This window comes from Phocoena phocoena, chromosome 14, assembly GCF_963924675.1.
Source record: "Phocoena phocoena chromosome 14, mPhoPho1.1, whole genome shotgun sequence".
NCBI lineage: Eukaryota > Metazoa > Chordata > Mammalia > Artiodactyla > Phocoenidae > Phocoena > Phocoena phocoena.
The window spans coordinates 15,129,456-15,150,098 of record NC_089232.1 but is presented as its reverse complement, the minus strand read 5'-3'; the positions used below and the strand labels follow the sequence as shown (position 1 = coordinate 15,150,098).

The window sequence follows — 20,643 nt, the reverse complement described above, 5'->3', positions numbered from 1 at the left end:
GGGAACCATGGTGCCACGATGAGGAATGTGATTAGGAGCCTCTGAAGGAAACATTGTAGAAAGATCCCCTTGGCTGCAGGGAAGGTATGGACTAGAGAGGAGGCAAGGCCAGAAGCACCTACAATATCATGTATTGACCAGTTGAACATGTTATAACCAGAGGCTCGAAGGAACCTAGCCCTGTATTTCCCCTATGAGCAATGGTTCAGGGTGCATTAATTCAGTGTTCCTGGCAATTTTATAGAACACAGCTACCACAAAAAACAAGAACTGACTATACTTAGTATTTATTAAATATATTTTAACCTAAGGTACAAATTCTTACAATTTTTTAAGATTAGCTTTTTACATAGGAGTATTTATACAAGATAGATGAGTTAGCTGAGTAACCTTGAGTAACTTATTTAATCGTCCAGGGCCTTGATTTTTTCATCTACAAAGTGGAGATAACAACAGTGATCTCCTGAGGTGGTTGTGAGAATTAAGTCAGATAATGTGTTGGAAAATATAACACAATGCTGTCCTAGGGTAGGTCCTCCAAAACTGTTGGTTGAGTCCTACTGTTGGGATGGGCACGTTGCATGTCCTTCTTTGCTGGGTGACCCAAGTGGATTTCTCTCCATACAGGACGTAACGATTGTATCAGCGTGCGCACCTCCAGGTGGTGGCCGCAACCCCGTGACCGCCCGCTTCATCCGACACTTCAGCATGTTCTCTCTCCCGATGCCCTCAGAGCACAGTCTGAAACAGATTTTTCAGGTGAGGCTGGATTCCAACTTGGGCAAGAGGGGAAAAATAACGTATTTGTTCCAAGATTCACATGGAACAGTCCGTTTCTAGGGAGCCCATCCATCGTTTCCTCAGCAGAAACCAGGTAAGCACAGGGGCATCTGGGCAGTAGCTGATAGGCATTTGCATCATGGCCTTCTGCATTTGTGGTCTCAGAGGTAGTTTTAGGAATGCAGAAAGATGGTCAGAACACTGCCCCTACCTCTAAAGAAGGCTATGTCCCAGGCCCTTGACTCTCAGCAGATCTCATCCCTACCCAGCCCCGGCCTCTATGCTCGTCTCCTCGCTGATCGCCATGTCTATGTCCACTTGCCCAGCAGACACCACCCCTGATGACCCAGCGGGCTCAGGCTCAACACATCGACCCAGAATTCATCATCCCTGCTGCCACCACCCCCCCAGCAGAAACAACCACGCTTATTTCTTCCATCTGCACAAACTTCCCCAGGGGACCACTTCCTCGTCCTTTAACTGGGGGAAATAACTGTGTCTGCCCTGTAAGGGATTAGCAGAAGTGTTCAGAAAGTGCAAGGCATTAACCTAAGTAGAATGATGCGAGACCATGAAGCAGCATGACCAGAGCGAGTATGTCATACCAACCAGCAAAGACGCTCAGAGGAGACAGCCAGTGAGCTGAGTCCTACAAGGTGGAATTGACAGGGGTGGACAGAAACACACAGGTGAATGTGGTCACAGAGGCAGGAAGTGGTAATGTGTGCATCCAGGTAGGATGAGACAGGTGACTGGTCTGAAGAAACTGGCTTTGGTTGCAATCACCCAGGAGCCAAAGAGGCAGTGATACAGGCATAAAGTGAGCCTCTGCATTTACCTGCATCAGCCTCTCCTTCCAATGGGGTCTTCTTAGAGGAGAGAAAGGACCAGAACCAGTACATACACAACAGTCAGCTGGAAAGTGGTTTTCATATTGAAACTACATCCATGGGAAATTATTTTTAATAAATTGGAAGTAGTTCCAATAAGCTGTTTAGGAGCTAATGCCAAAAGGATACATAAGAACTGCCACCTTTTGGAAAACTTTTAGAGAGTACTTTAGAATAGGAAAGGATGGGAGCTTATCTACCATAATTAAGTAGCAAGTACAGAACATGACAGGAAGTAGGTAACGGAGACCAACACAAGTATTAGACTTTTTTAAATCCTACCTTTTGTTGAGAACCTTTATGTGTATATTCTAAAGTTTGAAATGAGTGATTCCCTCCATGGTATCCTGACACACTTTGTGATGTGATCAGTGGTGAGGGGGTGTCCCAAGTAACTTATGCCTGATGATAAGGTAATAAATTCGCAAATTATTTTACATTTTAACAAATTCAAGCAAATTCAAAGTTATCCTAACAACAACAACAAAATGGCATTCTTAATGATTCCAAAATATTTTCTTGGGTGGGAGGAAGAAGGTAGAGTCTGGGCTCCTGGAAGTGAAACTGCTCCCAACCTTCGGCCTCCTCCCTCTACCTGTGGGAATGTCACATCTACAGAAATGTGTCACTTACAGGAACATCAGCCAGCAAACACGTTACAGATGAAAACAGGCAAGAACTGCTATTTCCCACTGTAACTTAGAGGCTGTCATTTAAAACTCACCCTAGCTGTGGGCAGTAATAGAAATGAAGTGCTGCAAAACTGAGAGATTCTGGGTTGGACTGCATTCAGGTGGGAAGTATATTTTTCTCGTTAGCAGAACAGACTGGAGATTTTGTCTGTAGAAAAAAAGGTCTTGGATCCCAAACTTTTTTTTTTTTTTTTTTTTGTGGTACGCGGGCCTGTCACTGTTGTGGCCACTCACATGGCAGAGCACAGGCTCCGGACGCACAGGCTCAGTGGCCATGGCTCACGGGCCCAGCCGCTCCGCGGCATGTGGGATCTTCCCGGACCGGGGCATGAACCTGTGTCCCCTGCATCGGCATGCGGACTGTCAACCACTGTGCCACCAGGGAAGCCCCCAAACTTTCTTTTTAATCACAGGCCATCTAAGCAGAGTTCACAGCCCACCTTTCCTGTCCTTATCGTGTGGAGGAGAAAGAACTTGGGGATTACCAAGAATTGAAAAAAGCAAAATCAATAAGTTAAAGTAAATTTGTTATTTTGTATATATATGACAGTATTAATATATATGTAACTATACTATATATTAGATAGATATAGATGTAAACTGTGTTAGTATTTGTGTGATGGAGAATAAACAGACTGGGATTTTTATTTTTGTCATATATAATGTATACATAAATATATGGTAATTTTTTATTTTATATGTATTAGGATGGTCCTACTCAACATGAGGTCCAAAAAGGAGAATGTTAAGTTCATGTTGGGGGCTCGGCAGGACAGTACCTCAAAAAGATAGTCCTCACAAACTGCTTTTAAAAATAATGTTTAGCAGAAGGCTCATTGAAAACAAATACTTTGATTTATTTCAAACTATGTCATATATGAGCCCCAAATCTAAAGTCACAAGGGCTGACTTGCAAGCATTTGATATGCATTTGGAGCCTTCTCCCACAAGTAATTCCAAGGCTAATGGTGATGGGAGTTTATCTATTTAAAAATCTAATATGAGTTTCCCTAGCAACTGGGGCTAGAAGGCTAATAAATACGTACTTTCAGCTTGTGGCAAGTGATAGAGCCATAAGCGAGACTGATGGGAGGACTTATCTTAGATTGGGTAGTCAGGGAAGGCCTCTCTGAAGGACATGTAATATCCAACATGAAGGATGAGAAAGTCCCTGCGAAGCAGAGAGCCCTGTGGGAATGGGTCCTGGGGGAGAAGAGAGCATGGGTAGTAAGGCCAGGGAGGCTGACACAGCGTCTGGTGGGGAGAGAGGGTAAGGAGAAGAGGCTGGGCAGGGGCAGAGCATGCACTGGTGGGGGTGCAGGGCCTTATTTCCCAGATTAAAGGTAACAGAAGGGACATGAGTGGGAATGGAGAGGCCAATGAGTAAGGAGGGAGTGAGGAAGCCCAGATGAAAAGGAGTGAGGTCTGGAATGGGGTGTCGTCAAGGGGAACAGAAGGAAGCAGGCAGATTCAAGAAATGTATTCAAGAGCGACTGTGGGGGACAAAGAAGGGCAGGTTTCAAAAGAGACTTCTAGGACTTCCCTGGTGACACTGTGGTTAAGAATCCGCCTGCCAATGCAGGGGACACTGGTTCGAGCCCTGGTCCAGGAAGATCCCACATGCTGCGGAGCAACTAAGCCCATGTGCCACAACTACTGAACCTGTGCTCTAGAGCCTGCAAGCCACAACTACTGAAGCCCACGTGCCACAACTACTGAAGCCCATGCACCTAGAGCCCGTGCTCCACAACAAGAGAAGCCACCGCAATGAGAAGCCCGCGCACCGCAACGAAGAGTAGACCCCACTCGCTGCAACCAGAGAAAAGCCCGCGCGCAACAACGAAGACCCAATGCAGCCAAAAATAAATAAATAAATTTTTAAAAAAGAAGAGAAAAGAGACTTCCAAGTTCCTGATCTGAGTGGAGGGTGGGGCCATACACTGAGCTAGGGAAGCTGAAGGGTGGGGAGTTCACAGGTATCAGTAAGTCGAACTTTCAATATACATGAAGGTGAAAGTCTACAGATTTGTTGGTCATTCACCCATAAAAATCAGAGAGAGGACTTCAGCTCATTTCCAGACAAGTGTGAGCACTCCATGAAGACCCTCTGGACCCACAGCCAGCAGAGGTCTAATTACTTGAGGGTGGGTTCACGGTAAGTTCACTGGTCAGCTGTGAATGCTACTCAGGCAGCACCAATCACAGGAGACAGAAGTGAGTCCATTCTGGAGAACATATTCTGAGATGGAAAGAAGAGGGTGTTTTTGTGTTTTCGTTTTTTGTGTTTTGAGTTTCTTTAATTGAAATGTAGTTGATTTGCAATGTTGTGTTAGTTCCAGGTGTACAGCAAAGTAATTCGGTTATATGTATATATATAGTCTTTTTCATATTCTTTTCCATTACGGTTTATTACAGGATATTGAATATAGTTCCCTGTGCTAACCACTAGGACCTTGTTGTTTATCTATTTTATATATAGTAGTTTGTATCTGCTAATCCCAAACACCTAGTTTATCTCTCCCCCAGAAGAGTTTTTTCTTTAATTAATTTTTATTGGAATATGGTTGCTTTACAATGTTGTGTTAGCCTCCACTGCACAACAAAGTGAATCAGCCATATACATACATACATCCCTCCCTTTTGGACGTCCCTCCCATTTAGGTCACCACAGTGCATCAGGTAGAGTTCCCTGTGCTATACACTATGTTCCCATCAGTTGTCTATTTTATACATAGTATCAATAATGTATATGTGTCAATCCTAGTCTCCCAATTCCTCCCTCCCCCCACCCTTTCTCCCTTGGTATCCATACATTTGTTCTCTACGTCTGTGTCTCTTTCTCCGCTTTGCAAATAAGATCATCTATACCATTTTTCTAGATTCCAAACATATGCGTTATTACATGATAATTGCTTTTCTCTTTCTGACTTACTTCACTCTGTATGACACTCTCCACATCTCTACAAATGAACCAATTTCATTCCTTTTTATGGCTGAGTAATATCCCATTGTATATATGTGCCACATCTAGAAAAGAAGAGTTTTAACATCCACATGTCCTTGCACTGTAATTTGGTTTTCTACTTATTATTAGGAAAAGTATCATCAGATCTGGAGTATATGAAAGATAAATTTTGGTTAAAAAAAAAAATCTAACCCTCTCATATTACGTTTCTGATTCTAGGCCATCTTAAGTGGCTTCCTAAATGACTTCCCACCAGCTGTAAAGCAAACTGCATCCAAAATTGTGGAAGCCTCAGTTGAGATCTATAACAGGATGAGTGTGGATCTTCTGCCTACACCAGCCAAGTCTCATTATGTCTTTAACTTGAGGGATTTATCCAAATGTGTGCAAGGTAGTGTATGGAACCTTCATTCTCTGCCCTGCACCCTCCTTCCATTTCCATTCACCCCCAGATCTCTCAGTAGAAGTGTGTGTACATGGGTGTCTGAGACTTGCCTGGAGATCCCATTACAATGTCCCTGTTCAAGTCACCCTCCACCCCCACCCCAGACTGGCTACTTCACAGCTTTCCTCAAACCACCCTCCCATTTCTCACTCCCAGCTGGTGACCTGTCTTCTTTTTCACTGAAAAAAAATAGAGGCAATCAAACCAGAAGGGCCTCCTCTTCCAGATCTCCCAGACATCCTGCATCTGCCTTCCCTCCCACTGCAGTGGTTCAGCTGTCCCTGCCCCTAACATGTGCCAATAGTCTCCCCCACCCCAGTACTGAATCGCATCCCCTCCTGCCGACTCAAGGATTTTGCTCTTATAATTCCCCCTTCTCTTCTGCATTGTCAATGCTTCCTCTTCTATCAGATCATTCGTAACAGCGTAAGGCCCTGCTATAATACCTCACAACTTAAAAAATAATTCTCTTTAGGCCCCATATCCCCCTTCTGCTACCCTCCCCATTTTCACTGCTAATGTGTCCCCAGTTTTGCTTTCAAAAAATGAGCTCACCATTATTATATGTGTATATCCACTGGGGAACCATCCATTTCTGGTAGTGTGGGGATAAAGTTGGACTTAAGGATTTCCTCCTTAATTAAACTACTAGATATTCCACAATTGTAGAATTTTTCTTCTTTTCTCCTTTTCTTAAAAAACAGGTATCCTTCAATGTGATCCAGGAACAATAAGAGAAGAGATACAGATATTTAGACTTTTTTGCCATGAATGTCAAAGAGTCTTCCATGACCGTTTGATTAATAATGAAGATAAGCACTATTTCCATGCTATTTTGACAGAAATGGCCAGTAAATATCAATCTTTATATCAATCTTTATTTAGCTAGGTTTTTTTGTTTTTTAGTAGAAAAACAATTTGGTTTCTAATCTTAGCCATTAGACTACCAGGGAGACACAATTTGGTTTCTAAAATGAGCAAAATGAATTGTAATCATTCGTGAGTAAAAGGTTTTTTCTTCATATATTTATCTATGACCCAAATATATAACAATATATGAAATATTATGAAAATCATTTCATTGAAATTCAGGAAGGGTTAATATTCTTAATTCAGTATAGAATTTTAAGTAGAGGGGGGAAAGTAGGAAAAAAATAGCATTTTGTTGGTTAAGAAACCAGGATATTTCTAAAGTATTTCTTATTTACTAATATGTATTCAATATCTGTTATTTAATAAAATGTTTACTAATAGTAAATATTCTTAATCTTAAATCTGGGGGATTATCAACCAGACTAAAGTGGTATGGCATTAACATGGCTTTCCCTCAGTTTCATGTGTACCAATTAGGCTTCTAAATAAAGTAACAGGGGTTATTATTCTGTATATCTTATCATTAATATCCTGCATTCAAGCTTATTGTTATACTAAGAATTGATTTTATTTTTTGAATAGACAAACATTTTGGAATTGCAATAGGCCTAGAATATTTTTTGACTAGGCCCATCATATTTGGAGATTTCATTAAGGTAAGTATGTTGTATTGACGACTACATTTGAAGGCTATAAAGCATTTACTATTTTTCTACTTCAAGTTCATATTCTATAAGAGCTTTGCACATGTGAAGATTAGAGATCTAGACCAGGGGTCAGCAAGCTATGGTCCGTAGTCCAAATCCACCCACCGCCCGTTTTTGTAAATGAAGTTCTATAGGGACTCAGCCACGGCCCATTTGACTGTGTACTATGTATATGACTGCTTTCTAATGACTAGGCAGAGTGGAGTAGTAGCAACACAGGCTATACGACCTGCAAAGCCTAAAATATTTACTATATGTCCCTTGAGAGAAAAAGATTGCTGACTTCTGATCTAGTTACATTCATTTTAATAATAGTTTGAATCCGAAACCCATCAGGTATTCGATTTGGAAGGAAGCAAAGAGATTTAGTCTCTTAACTCAGGACTCCAATTCCTTTCCTAGAATCCTGTGTAGTTCTTCAGCCTCTGCTCAGAGGTTTCCAGTTATGGGAAGCTAATTAGTTAGCAGTTCTGCCTTCTTCATTTCAGGGTAGCTCTAATTAGTAGCGAAATTTTCCTTGTACTAAGTTCCCTAAGTCTGTCCCCCCAATAACATCTACACATAGGCCCTAATTTTACCACCTAGACCTACCTAGAATAGACTTATTCTAGATGAGTAACATTATTCTATGTTAGAAGACTTCCGTCTAACCACCCTACCTATGTTGACAGATAGCCGTCTTGTTTTACCAAGTTGACTCTTGTTTGGGTACAACATTCCTACTGTCCCTGAGAGGGCAAGGGCCATGTTTGTTTGTTTAAATCCCTAGTTTCCTGCACAGAGCTAAGTATACAGCAGGCTCTCAATCAATGCTGTTGAAACAAATGAATGGACTCATCTTTATATCATACACATATGCTATACCTCACCACCCTGATAACCCCTGACAACTAAAAAAAATACTAAACAATTTATTTGTATGAAATGTATCTATTTTTTAATTAATTTTTATTGGAGTATAGTTGCTTTACAATGTTGTGTTAGTTTTTACTGTAAAGCAAAATGAATCAGCTATACATATACATATATCCCCTCTTTTTTGGATTTCCTTCCCATTTAGGTCACCACAGTGCATTAAGTAAAGTTCCCTGTGCTATACAGTATGTTCTCATTAGTTGTCTATTTTATACATAGTATCAATAGTGTATATGTGTCAATCCCAATCTCCCAATTCCCCCCACCTGCCCCCCTTTTCCCCCTTGGTATCCATACATTTGTTCTCTATGTCTATGTCTCTATTTCTGCTTTGCAAATAAGATCTTCTATACCTTTTTTCTAGATCCCACATATATGCATTAATATATGATATTTGTTTTTCTTTCTGACTTACTTCACTCTGTATGACAGTCTCTAGGTCCATCCACATCTCTACAAATGACCCAATTTTGTTCCTTTTAATAGCTGAGTAATACTCTATTGCATATATGTACCACATCTTTTTTATCCATTCATCTGTAGATGGACATCTAGGTTGCTTCCATGTCCTGGCTATTGTAAATAGTGCTGCAATGAAAATTGTGGTACACGACTCTTGTTTAATTATGGTTTGCTCAGGGTATATGCCCAGTAGTGGGATTGCTGGGTCATATAGTAGTTCTATTTTTAGTTTTTTAAGGAACCTCCATACTGTTCTCCATAGTGGCTGTATCAATTTACATTCCCACCAACAGAGCAAGAGGGTTCCCTTTTCTCCACACCCTCTCTGGCATTTATTGTTTGTAGATTTTCTGATGATGGCCATTCTGACCGGTGTGAGGTGATACCTCATTGTAGTTTTGATTTGCCTTTCTCTAATAATTAGTGAGGTTGAGCAGCTTTTCATGTGCCTCTTGGCCATCTGTATGTCTTCTTCAGAAAGATATCTATTTAGGTCTTCTGCCCATTTTTGGATTGGGTTGTTTGTTTTTTTGTCATTGAGCTGCATGAGCTGCTTGTATATTTGGGAGGTTAATCCTTTGTCAGTTGCTTTGTTTGCAAATATTTTCTCCCATTCTGAGGGCTGTCTTTTGGTCTTGTTTATGGTTTCCCTTGCTGTGCAAAACCTTTTAAATCTAATTAGGTCCCATTTATTTATGTTTGTTTTTATTTCAATATTCTAGGAGGTGGGTCAAAAAAAGATCTTGCTACGAAATGTGTCTATTTAAATGTATTCTTAAAATCAAAATCCGAACTTTATTTTCAGGTGGTGATTATATTTCCTGTGTGTTTCTAATGATATTATTATCAAATGGGGAAATGAAGCAAAGCAAAAAGAGTAGTTGGACTCTTCTTCCATTGCCTATATGTATTTTAGTCAATGGTTCCAAAAGAAAATGTCCCTAGGGCAGTTGCTACGGCAAAGACAAGAAGTTATCAGTAGGTCCAAACGGACACTCAGTTGCCTATAGTTTACATCAAATATCATGCTCAATGATTTATTTAATTAAATGACTGCTGTGTAAAAACTATGTATAGTTCTGGCATGACTTTTTATAACACAATCTGCCATACATAATTTTCAATAATTTTGCTTTTCTGATGTCAACAGCTTAAGAGCAAAAGTATGAAACCAGAGTAAGTTAAAGTGAGAAAAAATTTCAAATCATTTCTGAGCTTCTGTGTGAGTTTTATTGCGAAGATCATTGAAATTCCAATGTACCACTTGAAGAGGTTGAATTAAATGAATTTTTCAGTTAGCCATGAACGTCTGAGTTTCTTTAAACTGATTTCCTTGGTTTTAAAGCCCTGCTAGCATATATAAGCAAATGATTAAATAAAGATATAGATAAAATAATGTTCCCTCCTAAGGTTATGTATATTATATACATTTATATATCAGAATTGATCCAACTTGGTTCTTCTCCAATAAATCATCTAGTTTGGAGCAGATAAGACTGACCGGATTTATGATGACATGCCTGATATGGAGAAAATCGCAAATGTTCTACAGGACTATCTTGATGATTATAACCTTATAAATCCCAAAGAAGTAAAGCTGGTGTTCTTCCAGGATGCTATAGAGCATGTTTCAAGGTATAGTGCCATAACGTGCCTAATAATGCATTGATCTAATTTCATTTATATTAAAAGGTAAGGATTAAGTTGTAAAACACTCTTTAAATAGATTGCTAGATGGACAAAGGTCTATTAGCAAATCTTGCTGTAACTTAAAAGGTATTTTTGATATATTTAAAATATATATGACATGAACATTTTATGGAATCTCAGAGGTCATTATCTTTGCTAAATAGTAATAGATTGTTTTGGTTTTTTAAAATGTCCTATCTCATTCCAAAAAAAAAGATCTAAAGTTGTTTACAGATATGTACAGTATAACCAGGCTGGTTAACATGCATGACTAAAGAAATAGGGGGTTTTGCTTTGTTTATAGCAAAACAAGTTGAATGCAAGGATCGTACATTCTAACTGCTTTTGAGTCTGACTCATACCCACTGCAAGTATCCTTTAAGGGTCATCCCCGACACCTAGGTATCCAGCCTGAATATCTGTAGTCCTTGGGGCATCACAACATTTTAAAGTGGCTCATGTCCTGTTGAACAATTCTTAAATTGTAAATATGTGTTAAAAGTGTTGAAATGATAAGGTACTACTGTATAGCACAGGGAGCTATATTCAATATCCTGTGACAAACCATAATGGAAAAGAATATATATATATATGTATATATGTATGTATGTATAACTGAGTCACTTTACTGTACAGAAGCAATTAGCACAGCATTGTAAATCAACTATACTTCAATAAAAACATTTTTTAAGTGTTGAAATGACCCTTCAAGAGTAAGTCAAAATCTACTCCCTGTGACTTCTGATATTCATTCCATCCTTTGGAGTGGTAATAATAATAATAATGGCACTGAGTGTGAATATAAACCATGATATGGAGTATCTCATTTAACTCTGATAACACCTCTGTATGGCTCAATATCATGATCTTTCTAAATATAAGGCTCAGAGAATGTTCCAGTGGTCTGTTGCTACATAATAATCCACTGTAATACTTAGTAGCTTTATTTTTTCATTATTTCTCATGGCTCCCAGCCATTCTCTCCTGGGGTCTCTCATGCAGTTGCAGTCAGACAGCACCTAGAACACCTGGCCCATCTCTGCCTCCCTGTGGACTCCACCGTCTCTCCAGCAAGGCAGCATCAGAGTGCAGGGGCTTCTTACACAGTGATTCAGGGCTCCAAAGGCTCGTGCCCCAAGAGAGAGCCAGGCAGAAGGCAAATGGCCTTTCACAACATAGCCTTGGAAGTCACTCAGCATCACTTCTACCATACTCTGTCAGTAGAAGCACCATACAGGGCTACCCAGGTTCACAAGACAGGATCAGAGACTCTATCACTTCACGGGGTCAAAGAGCAAGTAGGACCAGAAACATTATTGCAGGCGTTTTTGGACAATACCGTGTGCCACAGAGAGATTAAGTGAATTGTCCGAAGCCCTTTAGCTGGTGAGTGGCAGGCTGGGGATCATATCCAATGCTTTGATTCTAACTTCACTGTAGATGCCTGCACCAAAAATGGATCCACTCTTTTTCCTAACAGCCCTCCAAATATTTGAAAATCATGACCAAGTTCTTCTTAGCTTTACCTTCTCCAGGCGTAATTATCCCAGATGTTTCACTATTGCCTATTAGCAGTTATTTCCAGTTTTCAACATACTGAGCCCTTTATAACTTTTTGATGTTTCACTTAAAATGTGATACCCAGATTTGATATAGTATTCTGTGGAATAAGCAGTGCAAAATGTGTGTGAGGACAGGATTTCCCATGGTCTACTACCATGGCAAGATTTTAATTGCTTTGTTTGTTTCTCTTCTCAACTATATTTTAGTGCTGGACCTTGTTAAGACTGACAGATCTCCAGGATTTTTTTTCCATAACCATAAGCAAACCAAGTCTTTTGCCCTTCCTATACTTCTGCTATTTAATTAACTCTAATTCAAGGATTTATGTTCATCACAGCTCAAGTGTTGTAACACAAAATAGTTTGTCATTGGGTTGTCAGGATACCACTTGCTTCCCATCTGTTCCCCTGCCAGTATACCCACACACTAACTCCTAACAACTTTTATTCCCATAGCTCAAGCAAGCCCTAAGCCTGAAAGAAAAAAGAAAAGAAAAGAATGGCAGAACTCTGGTTTGAGAAACTTCCTGAAGAATAGACCAGATGATAGGGCAGTCGGCTTAATTATATTTATAATCTCTCTTACTTTTGTGAAAGGGAATCACCAGGCTACTCAAGGTTTGCTTAAAATATTACAGAAGGAAATTAAAAACCATTTGTAAAATGGGGGAGATTTAGTTTTCCTGCAAAAAGGACCGCCATGTAAATAACTATGTAGACGTGTTCTCTTTTTTTCTAGAGAGGAATTTCTACTTGTCGTAAGTAAGAGCTCTCAAACACCTACTGCTGATTAGCAATTGGAAAGGACTTCCATTATGAACAAGAGTTTTGGGAAAGTCACTAAATATTCAGCAATATAGCTGATGCTACATTTCCATTTGTTAATATTCTAGGTTCTTGTTTTGTTTTGTTGCATAGGATAACTGAATAAAAGCCTTCCCAACTCAGAAAAAATTAAAATTTACTTCAGAGCCTGTGCTTTCGAAGAGCAGTTTGCACCAAGCTGTTTACCTATTACATGCCCCCAAAGTTGTCACCATACTGCAAGGATGGTCAAATGGATCTCTCTGTTAAAATAAAGTTACTAATTAGGAGAGCCATCTCAATGTAACTTTGGAGGATTCTCAATGGAAGGAGTTTTTTATCCATTGATATGTAAGTTGACAGAAAAAATAACACTGGGAAGCAGAAAGGACAAGTCATTTGTTTCAAATAATCTCAGATGGAAAAAACAAATTACTATAATGTAAGTGAAACAAGGGAAGAGTAACATATAAAGTGCAAGATATTTATGATATTCAATATTTTCATCCACTATAGAGCCCTTGTGCATTATGGGAAGAAATAACAAAACTTTATTACATATCCATTCAGCCCTCAATTTTATACTCTCAGAGGTAGCTGAGGAGGTATAAGCAGATGATCTGAAGCGTCGTCTGTTAGATGTGCATTGTGATAGAGATATAGCAGTGGCAATGTTACCTGTGGGTCTTAGTTGTTTTAGGGGAGGAGTCAGCAAAGGATCTGTCAAATGAAAAAAAAGAAAAAATGCCCAATGTAAGGGTTATGAGTTAAGTTTTATCTGGGGGGAAATGAGGACTATAGCCCAGAAAACAGCCTCTCAGATAGCTACGAGGAACTGCTCCAGAGAGGTAGCGGGGAGGTGATTTTGGTGAAGGGGATACGTGCAGTCAAGCACACATTTTGGCAGAAGGTTGCTGCTAGTCACAAGGAACAGATGTCTCCATTAACGATTTTAGTGCTTTTCTAGATATGAGAAGATGCAAGAAATTGAGCTCATAAAATCTCCTGAAAATAGATATCTGAAGATCTGTTCTGCCAGTTTTTCCCAGAGCACAGAGTTCCTCATTCCTGATCTCCACCCTGACCTCCTTTCAGGGTGTGTTGAAGGTCAGAGACTGCAGTGGTTAGTGACTTTATTCTTGTAGAACCAGGTGGCAAGCGAGTTTTTAGTTGGCAGGTCCTAGGGAAAGGAGCTACAACCTTCTTTTGTAAAGGGCCAGATGGTAAGTATTTTAGGCTCTGCCACAGACCCTGTCACAAGTACTCAACTCCGCCATTGTAACACAAAAGCAACCACCACCACTCAGTGAATAAATGAGCACAGCTGTGCTCAAATAAAACTTCATTTATGGACACTCATGTTGGAACGTCATGTGATAATGTCACATATCATAAAATATGACTTTTGATTTTTTTGTCAACCATTTAAAAATCTAAACACCACTCTTAGCTCATAGGCCATAAAAATTTTTTTTTAATTGTTTTGAAAAACCAATCTTTGGGTTAAGTTTTGGCCCATAGGCCATCTTTTGCTCACTCCTGTTCTAGACAAAGCAGTGTTATCAAGGCTTTCTGGGCAGTGACACAGCACACTCACCGTAAGGGCAAGAGAGAGTGTGAAGCTGTAGAAGACCAATCTGAAAGTTCGATACTATTTCAGAAGATACTGAATAATGACCTAGGAGTCTGTGCTTTGTCCCAGAGGAGCATTTTCAAATCAGTCCTTGTAGGCTCCCCATCCTAAGCTCACGCTACGCAGCTCCTAGGCCCTGCCACCAAAGCTGAGGGCGCATAAGGACTATTTAACCACTGTCGTCTAATTCACAGTTTTTAAGGTCTTTAGAAGTTGATTACTTCAATATAGGTGATTTGGTGATAGTGTACTGAATTTCAGAGGTAGTTAGAATGAGAACTCACATGTTTATTTCCTTTTTTCATAAATGTAATTTTACTTAGACAAATGCCTATTACCAAGATCTTTTTAATGATAGAACTACCGCATAAGGAAGACACCTTTATATTTCCTACAAGGAAGAAATAGATCTACTTTGTTTTCTTTAAAAAAGAAATAGTGATTATTTTTCTGATTATATACTAAATACACTTATTGCGGAAAATTTACAAAAACATTGTTCGTAATTCCACCTCCTCACCTAGAGACAGTCACTTAAAATTATATGGTGCTTTCAAATATATTTATAAGCATATATAATTTTTTTACAAAATTCGATTATGGCACATAGAGTTAAACATTATGCCTTTAACACATTTCTTTTGCCTCCACAAGCCTATATAATTAAATGTTATTTTAAAGCATGGCTTTAACAACCACATTTATGCCATCCTAACTTATTTTCTAACTTATTTTAATGCAACCTCTTTTTTGTTTCATGGATTTTCTCTCTCTCTCATGATCTGAAAGGATTCTATTTGCAGCTAGCATTAAGGTTTGTTTTTTAACATTGTCAATATGATAACAAAACCATGAAAAGAACTAAATATCCATCAGTAGGGAACCGATTAAATAAATTATGATATATCTATTGCTGTATTCACTAGCATGACAATGTCCATAAAGCATTATTTAGCAAAACAGTCACAAAACAAAATGTGGTGTAGAGATTAATTCCATTTTTGTAAACACACACATACAAGTCAACAGGCATAAATTTATTTGTGAAGCACCTACTATGTGCTACACACTGCTCCCATAGAGAGCAGGACAGCATCCAGGCCCCCGTGATGGAGCTTACAAGTGGTAAAGTGTTAGCAATGGTTTTTTCCTATCAGTTACAATGATAATGTTTTTCTTTCTTAATTAAAAAAGTAATAAAACCATTATCCTTTTCAAATATTTGAACTTTGTTTTTTCCAATTATCAGCATCATGAATTAAAAATAGAGTAGATGACAGATACCTTCCTATTAAAAAAAAAAGAGAGAGATTGAGAGAGAGAAATTAAACCTGCTTTTACATTTCTCCCATGATTTCTTAGTTTCTGATGACCCAATCTGAGATTTTAGGTAATAATTTTTTAAAAAGAAATTTTTTACATTTGCATCTTCTTTTTAAGGTGAGTTTATTGACATTACCATTACCTTTTTTTATATATAAATTTTATTTATTTTTGGCTGCGTTGGGTCTTCGTTGCTTCAGGCGGGCTTTCTCTAGTTGTGGTGAGTGGAGCCACTCTGTTGCGGTGCGCAGGCTTCTCACTGCGGTGGCCTCTCCCACTGCCGAGCACGGGCTCCAGGCACGCGGGCTTCAGTAGTTGTGGCACACGGGCTCAGTAGTTGTGGCTCGCGGGCTCCAGAGTGCAGGGTCAGTAGCTGTGGTGCACAGTCTTCATTGCTCTGCAGCATGTGGGATCTTCCCAGACCAGGTCTCAAACCCGTGTCCCCTGCATTGGCAGGCAGATTCTTAACCACTGCGCCACCAGGGAAGCCCTACCATTACCTTTTTATCTTAACAACAGTATATGAACTTGACTCTCATACAAACTGCTCACTTTTATACTGACATCCCTTTCCCCTTTTTCTTGAGTTTCTGAATTTTATTCATACTTCTCTATATACCTTCAAGGACTCTTTTAGGAAGGATTTGCAGGTGGTTTACTCTCTGAGAAATAACTTGGTAGCTTTCCCTCTTAACCATTGTGGAATGTCATCTTGTAAAAGAGATGCCTGAGGCCAGCCTAAAATTATTTGTCCCTTTGGGAGTAATCTATTATATTTATTTTTCAGATGCTCACAAATTTTCAATTATGTCTAAAATATAGATTTCTCTTTCATACTTTGATTCACATATGCATGCATGCATTCATTCACCTACACACACACACATAGTTTATTTTATATTTATAGATCTCCTAGAAAACATTTGGTGTTTTGCTTGTCTTCTTTGACTTTCTTTCCTGACACTTAGTGACTTCCTCAGATCTAGGGGCTCAGCTCTGGGGGTTTCTTCTATTATTTCAGCTCTATCCCCTCTTATTTCTCCTACAATTCCTATTGTGTGGCCTCTGGGATTCAATTTGTTTCTCCTGTTCATCTTCCATTTTCTCTCTTGTCATTTTTAATATTATCTTTTTTTCTCTGAGGTCTGGCTAAATTCCTGTGTTTGCCTTCTACTTCACCTATTCAATTTTCCACATTATCCTATTTGTGAGGCCCATCTTCCACTGAGGTTTTCCATTTGGTAGTCAGATTTTCCATCAACAATCAATTTTTCCCTCACTTGGATTTTTTTCCCCTTTCTGAGTGCTCACTCTAGTATCATGATTGCAATTTTTAATAAATTCTTATTGTTAACATGAATCAGAAATTTTCTAAAATTTTGTTGATATAGTAAATCCATTTCAGATTATTCCTGTTGATGTTTTCTGAGCTGTAGTCTCCTCTCCTACATTCAGCGATTTTTCTCTTGCTCATCCTTAGAAATAGAGACCTGCTTGCCCATATAATGTTTAATATAAGTAGTGGCCTAGAGCAGCCAGGCTCCCTAACAAAACCCTACACACTTTGAAGAAGGGAGAAGAGATTTTACCTTACTGTATTTGCGTGACCAAGGCCAACAGCCCATAGGAAATGGGGGAGAGATGGATATAAGGAAACCAGTGGTGCTTTTCTCCCAACCATGAACCTCAGACATACCCTGCTCTTCCCTGTGGCCTTTGGCTGGGGGATGACCCTCCAGAGGCCACCAACCTTCCACACTGGGGCAGGCCCTCTGAGCAGAAGCCTTGTCTGTACACTTGAAATAAACCTTTGTCTGCTTTGTCTCCTACAGGATCGCCCGCATGATTCGTCAGGAAAGAGGCAACGCCCTGCTGGTTGGAGTGGGAGGCACAGGAAAGCAGTCTCTTACAAGACTTGCAGCTCACATATGTGGTTACAAATGTTTGCAGATTGAATTGAGCCGGGGGTATAATTATGACTGTTTTCATGAAGACCTGAGGAAGCTGTACAAACTGGCTGGTGTAGAAGACAGGAATATGGTTTTCCTCTTCACGGACACCCAGGTACATATCTAAATAGCCAAAGAGCAAGAACAGGAAAAGGACAAGTGTTACAATCACGTGTGTGAGCTTCAAATAGTTTTTAGGATGTAGTTCAGGGAATCATTCCTTCGAATAACAGAGTTCTTGGGCCTTATGAAAGACTTTTAAGATACATTTTTACTTCTTTTACCAACTATTGCTTCCCCCTTTAAATTCTAAGTAAGTAAATGTGATCAGAGGTTAAGAGGGCGAGAAAGGATTTAACTTTTCTTGGAGGGAAAGGGCATAGAAAACAGAGGTAATAAACTATTCCTGTAGAAATAAATATAAGAAAGTAATTCCCTAAGTGAAATCAATTAGGGAAACATGCTTTACTCTAGAAAAGGAAAAAATAATGGATATGTTTTGGTTAAAGTAAATTTAAAATTAAAATAAGATTACATCTATGTCTACAACAAATTTAACTGATCCTGAATTTATTCCATAATAGAGGATTGTCTACAGTGATTACACTTTTAATGTTAGGGAAAATAAACGTTTATAGAAATCAGCCAAGGAATAAAAAAGTGATAAAGCTGATGCATAAATACTTTAAAATTCATTTCAATTTTGAAAACACTATAAAATGACTAAGTACAAATAAGGTGGGAAAATTGTTTTTAACATCTGTGACAAGCAGTGACCTTATATCTGAGTATGTAAATGTTTTTTACAAATGAGAAAAGACCCACAGCTGAGTGTGTGGCCACTGTGGCCTGAGCCAAAGTCACATAACCTCCCCACACCGCATGCCCCCGTATTCGGTGCCCTGCCCCACTAGACCTGGTGTCTAGTGCCCCAACATGCCCCCACCCACTGCTGAAAGTCTCCTTACCGAAGTCAGCCCATAAAGTCTGGAAGAGGTGACTGCTTCTTCAAATGGGCAGACGTCTACGTAAGTCTACAGGGATCGTGAAGAATCAGGGAAACGTGACTCCACAGTAAACCTCCAATAACCAGCCCCAAGAAAAGGAGATCCACAAATTGCCCCACAAAGAATTCAGAATAATTGTTCTAAAGATGCTCAGAGAACACATAAACACGTAAACAATTTCGTGACACCAGGAAAATAATGCAAGAACAAAGTGACAGCAAGTGACATCACCAAGATGGTGACATAGGTCAGTCCCAGCTTTGGTCCCCCTCACAGGAACACCTAACAATTATTCACAGACGAGACATGGAGAAAATCCTAGAACCTGGAGGGTGAGGCTGAAACACACCCCTGCACCACAGAGACCAAGAAAGTCCATGTTAGAAGGGTAAGAGGAGCAGCGACACACTGACCACGTTGCCCTCCTCCCAGGCCAGCACAGCACCGCATCAAGAGGTCTCCTCTGAGCCTGGGGTCTCTCCAGTGGGAAGAAAGAGCCCAGCGTGGACATCCAGCTCCCGCAGTGTTCTGGGTAGCATCTTGGGAGTTTCACTCCAGTCTCACATCACAGGGATGGTGGAGGAATCTTCAGCACTTGACCTCTGGGAATCTGATTGTGACGGAGAAGGTGTGAGGATGTAACGACCAGCACTCAGATCATGACAAACCAAGTTCTTACCCACAGCGCCCAAGAGTGGTCCAAGCCAGCAGCTTTGCTCATCTGCAGAGCCAGTCTGACCAGGGAACTTAGCTGGGTACAGGTCTGCCTGATTTGAGGTCCTCAAATGAAGAGCCTTGCCAGCCCTGGAGCCTGGTCCGGTCCCCCCACCCACCCAGTCATACCCTGCTGACTGCTGAGTGTAGCTCCTGGCCCCGCCCAGCCAGAAAGCCTGGCCAGAACACCTGGAAAGCTGTGTAGCCCAGCAACGCTCAAGAGGAGAGTATGGCAGACAGAGTAGATGGCCCACAGGGCAAAGCCAGTGGAGTGACACTGTCCAGCCATGGAAATTGGGGTGCAGGTCAGCTTGAGTCCAGACCACAAACAAAGAGCCTTTCCAGCCTTGAAGCCAGTTTCCTGCTCCTCCCAGGCAAGGCAGCTAATTCATAGTCCCATCCAGTGCTTAGTTCCCAGCCCCTCCGAGCAGAAAGCTTGACCAGAAACACCTAGGAAGATGTTTGGAACCAGCTTTCCTTCTCCACCTCAGCAAGGGAGCTAATTCATAACAGTGCCCAATGATGAGTGTACCTCCCTGCCACAGCCCACCCCACCAGACCACAAAAAGCCTTTTTGGGCTTGGAACCCATTCTGCCACTCTGCCAGGGCAGGGAAGCTAATTCATAGCCCCACCTACCGCTAAGTACAATACCCAGCCCCAACAGTCTAGGAAACCTGATAAGAGAACCCAGGCAATCACAGAGCTCATCCTATAGCCTTGCTCATTTAAAACCAAGTCAGAAGTCCTGTCCAATTGTTCTCAGCCAGTTGCATCACCCATGACCTCAGAGCTCAGGCATTATCCCTAGCCTAAAATAGACATTGATAGCAAGTCCTACCTGCTCAAAGATATTACCAGTTGATATGTCCAGAAACCCAAACTGAGCTGACTGGTGAAGAACAATCTCTGCCAAAGTGAACCAGTAAAGTCTGGAAGAGAAGATCACTTACTCAAATGTGCAGATGACAATGTAAGGAATCAAGGATCATGAACAATCAGGTAAACATGATACCACCAAAGAAAACTAATAAAGCCCCAATAACTGACCCTAAAGAAGGGAAGATCTGTGAATTGTCAGACAAAGATTCAGATTAATCCTCTTAAAAATGTTTAGTGAACTACAAAAACACACAGATGGACAACTAAATGAAATTAGGAAAACAATGCATAAACAAATGGGAAGTTCAGCAGAGAAATAGAAACAATTTTTTTAAAAAACCAAACAGAAATC

At 40.2% G+C, this 20,643-nt stretch overlaps 1 protein-coding gene across 1 annotated transcript in view; it reads left to right on the top strand.

The window, feature by feature from the left end:
- Positions 1 to 20,643, top strand: part of DNAH6 (dynein axonemal heavy chain 6) — a 299,272-nt gene that overhangs the window by 163,163 nt on the left and 115,466 nt on the right. The window contains exons 40-45 of the mRNA XM_065890616.1: positions 628 to 759; positions 5,547 to 5,718; positions 6,477 to 6,623; positions 7,228 to 7,301; positions 10,210 to 10,364; positions 17,573 to 17,804. Coding sequence (XP_065746688.1) covers positions 628 to 759; positions 5,547 to 5,718; positions 6,477 to 6,623; positions 7,228 to 7,301; positions 10,210 to 10,364; positions 17,573 to 17,804 — 912 coding nt within the window. The remainder of the gene's footprint in view (positions 1 to 627; positions 760 to 5,546; positions 5,719 to 6,476; positions 6,624 to 7,227; positions 7,302 to 10,209; positions 10,365 to 17,572; positions 17,805 to 20,643) is intronic.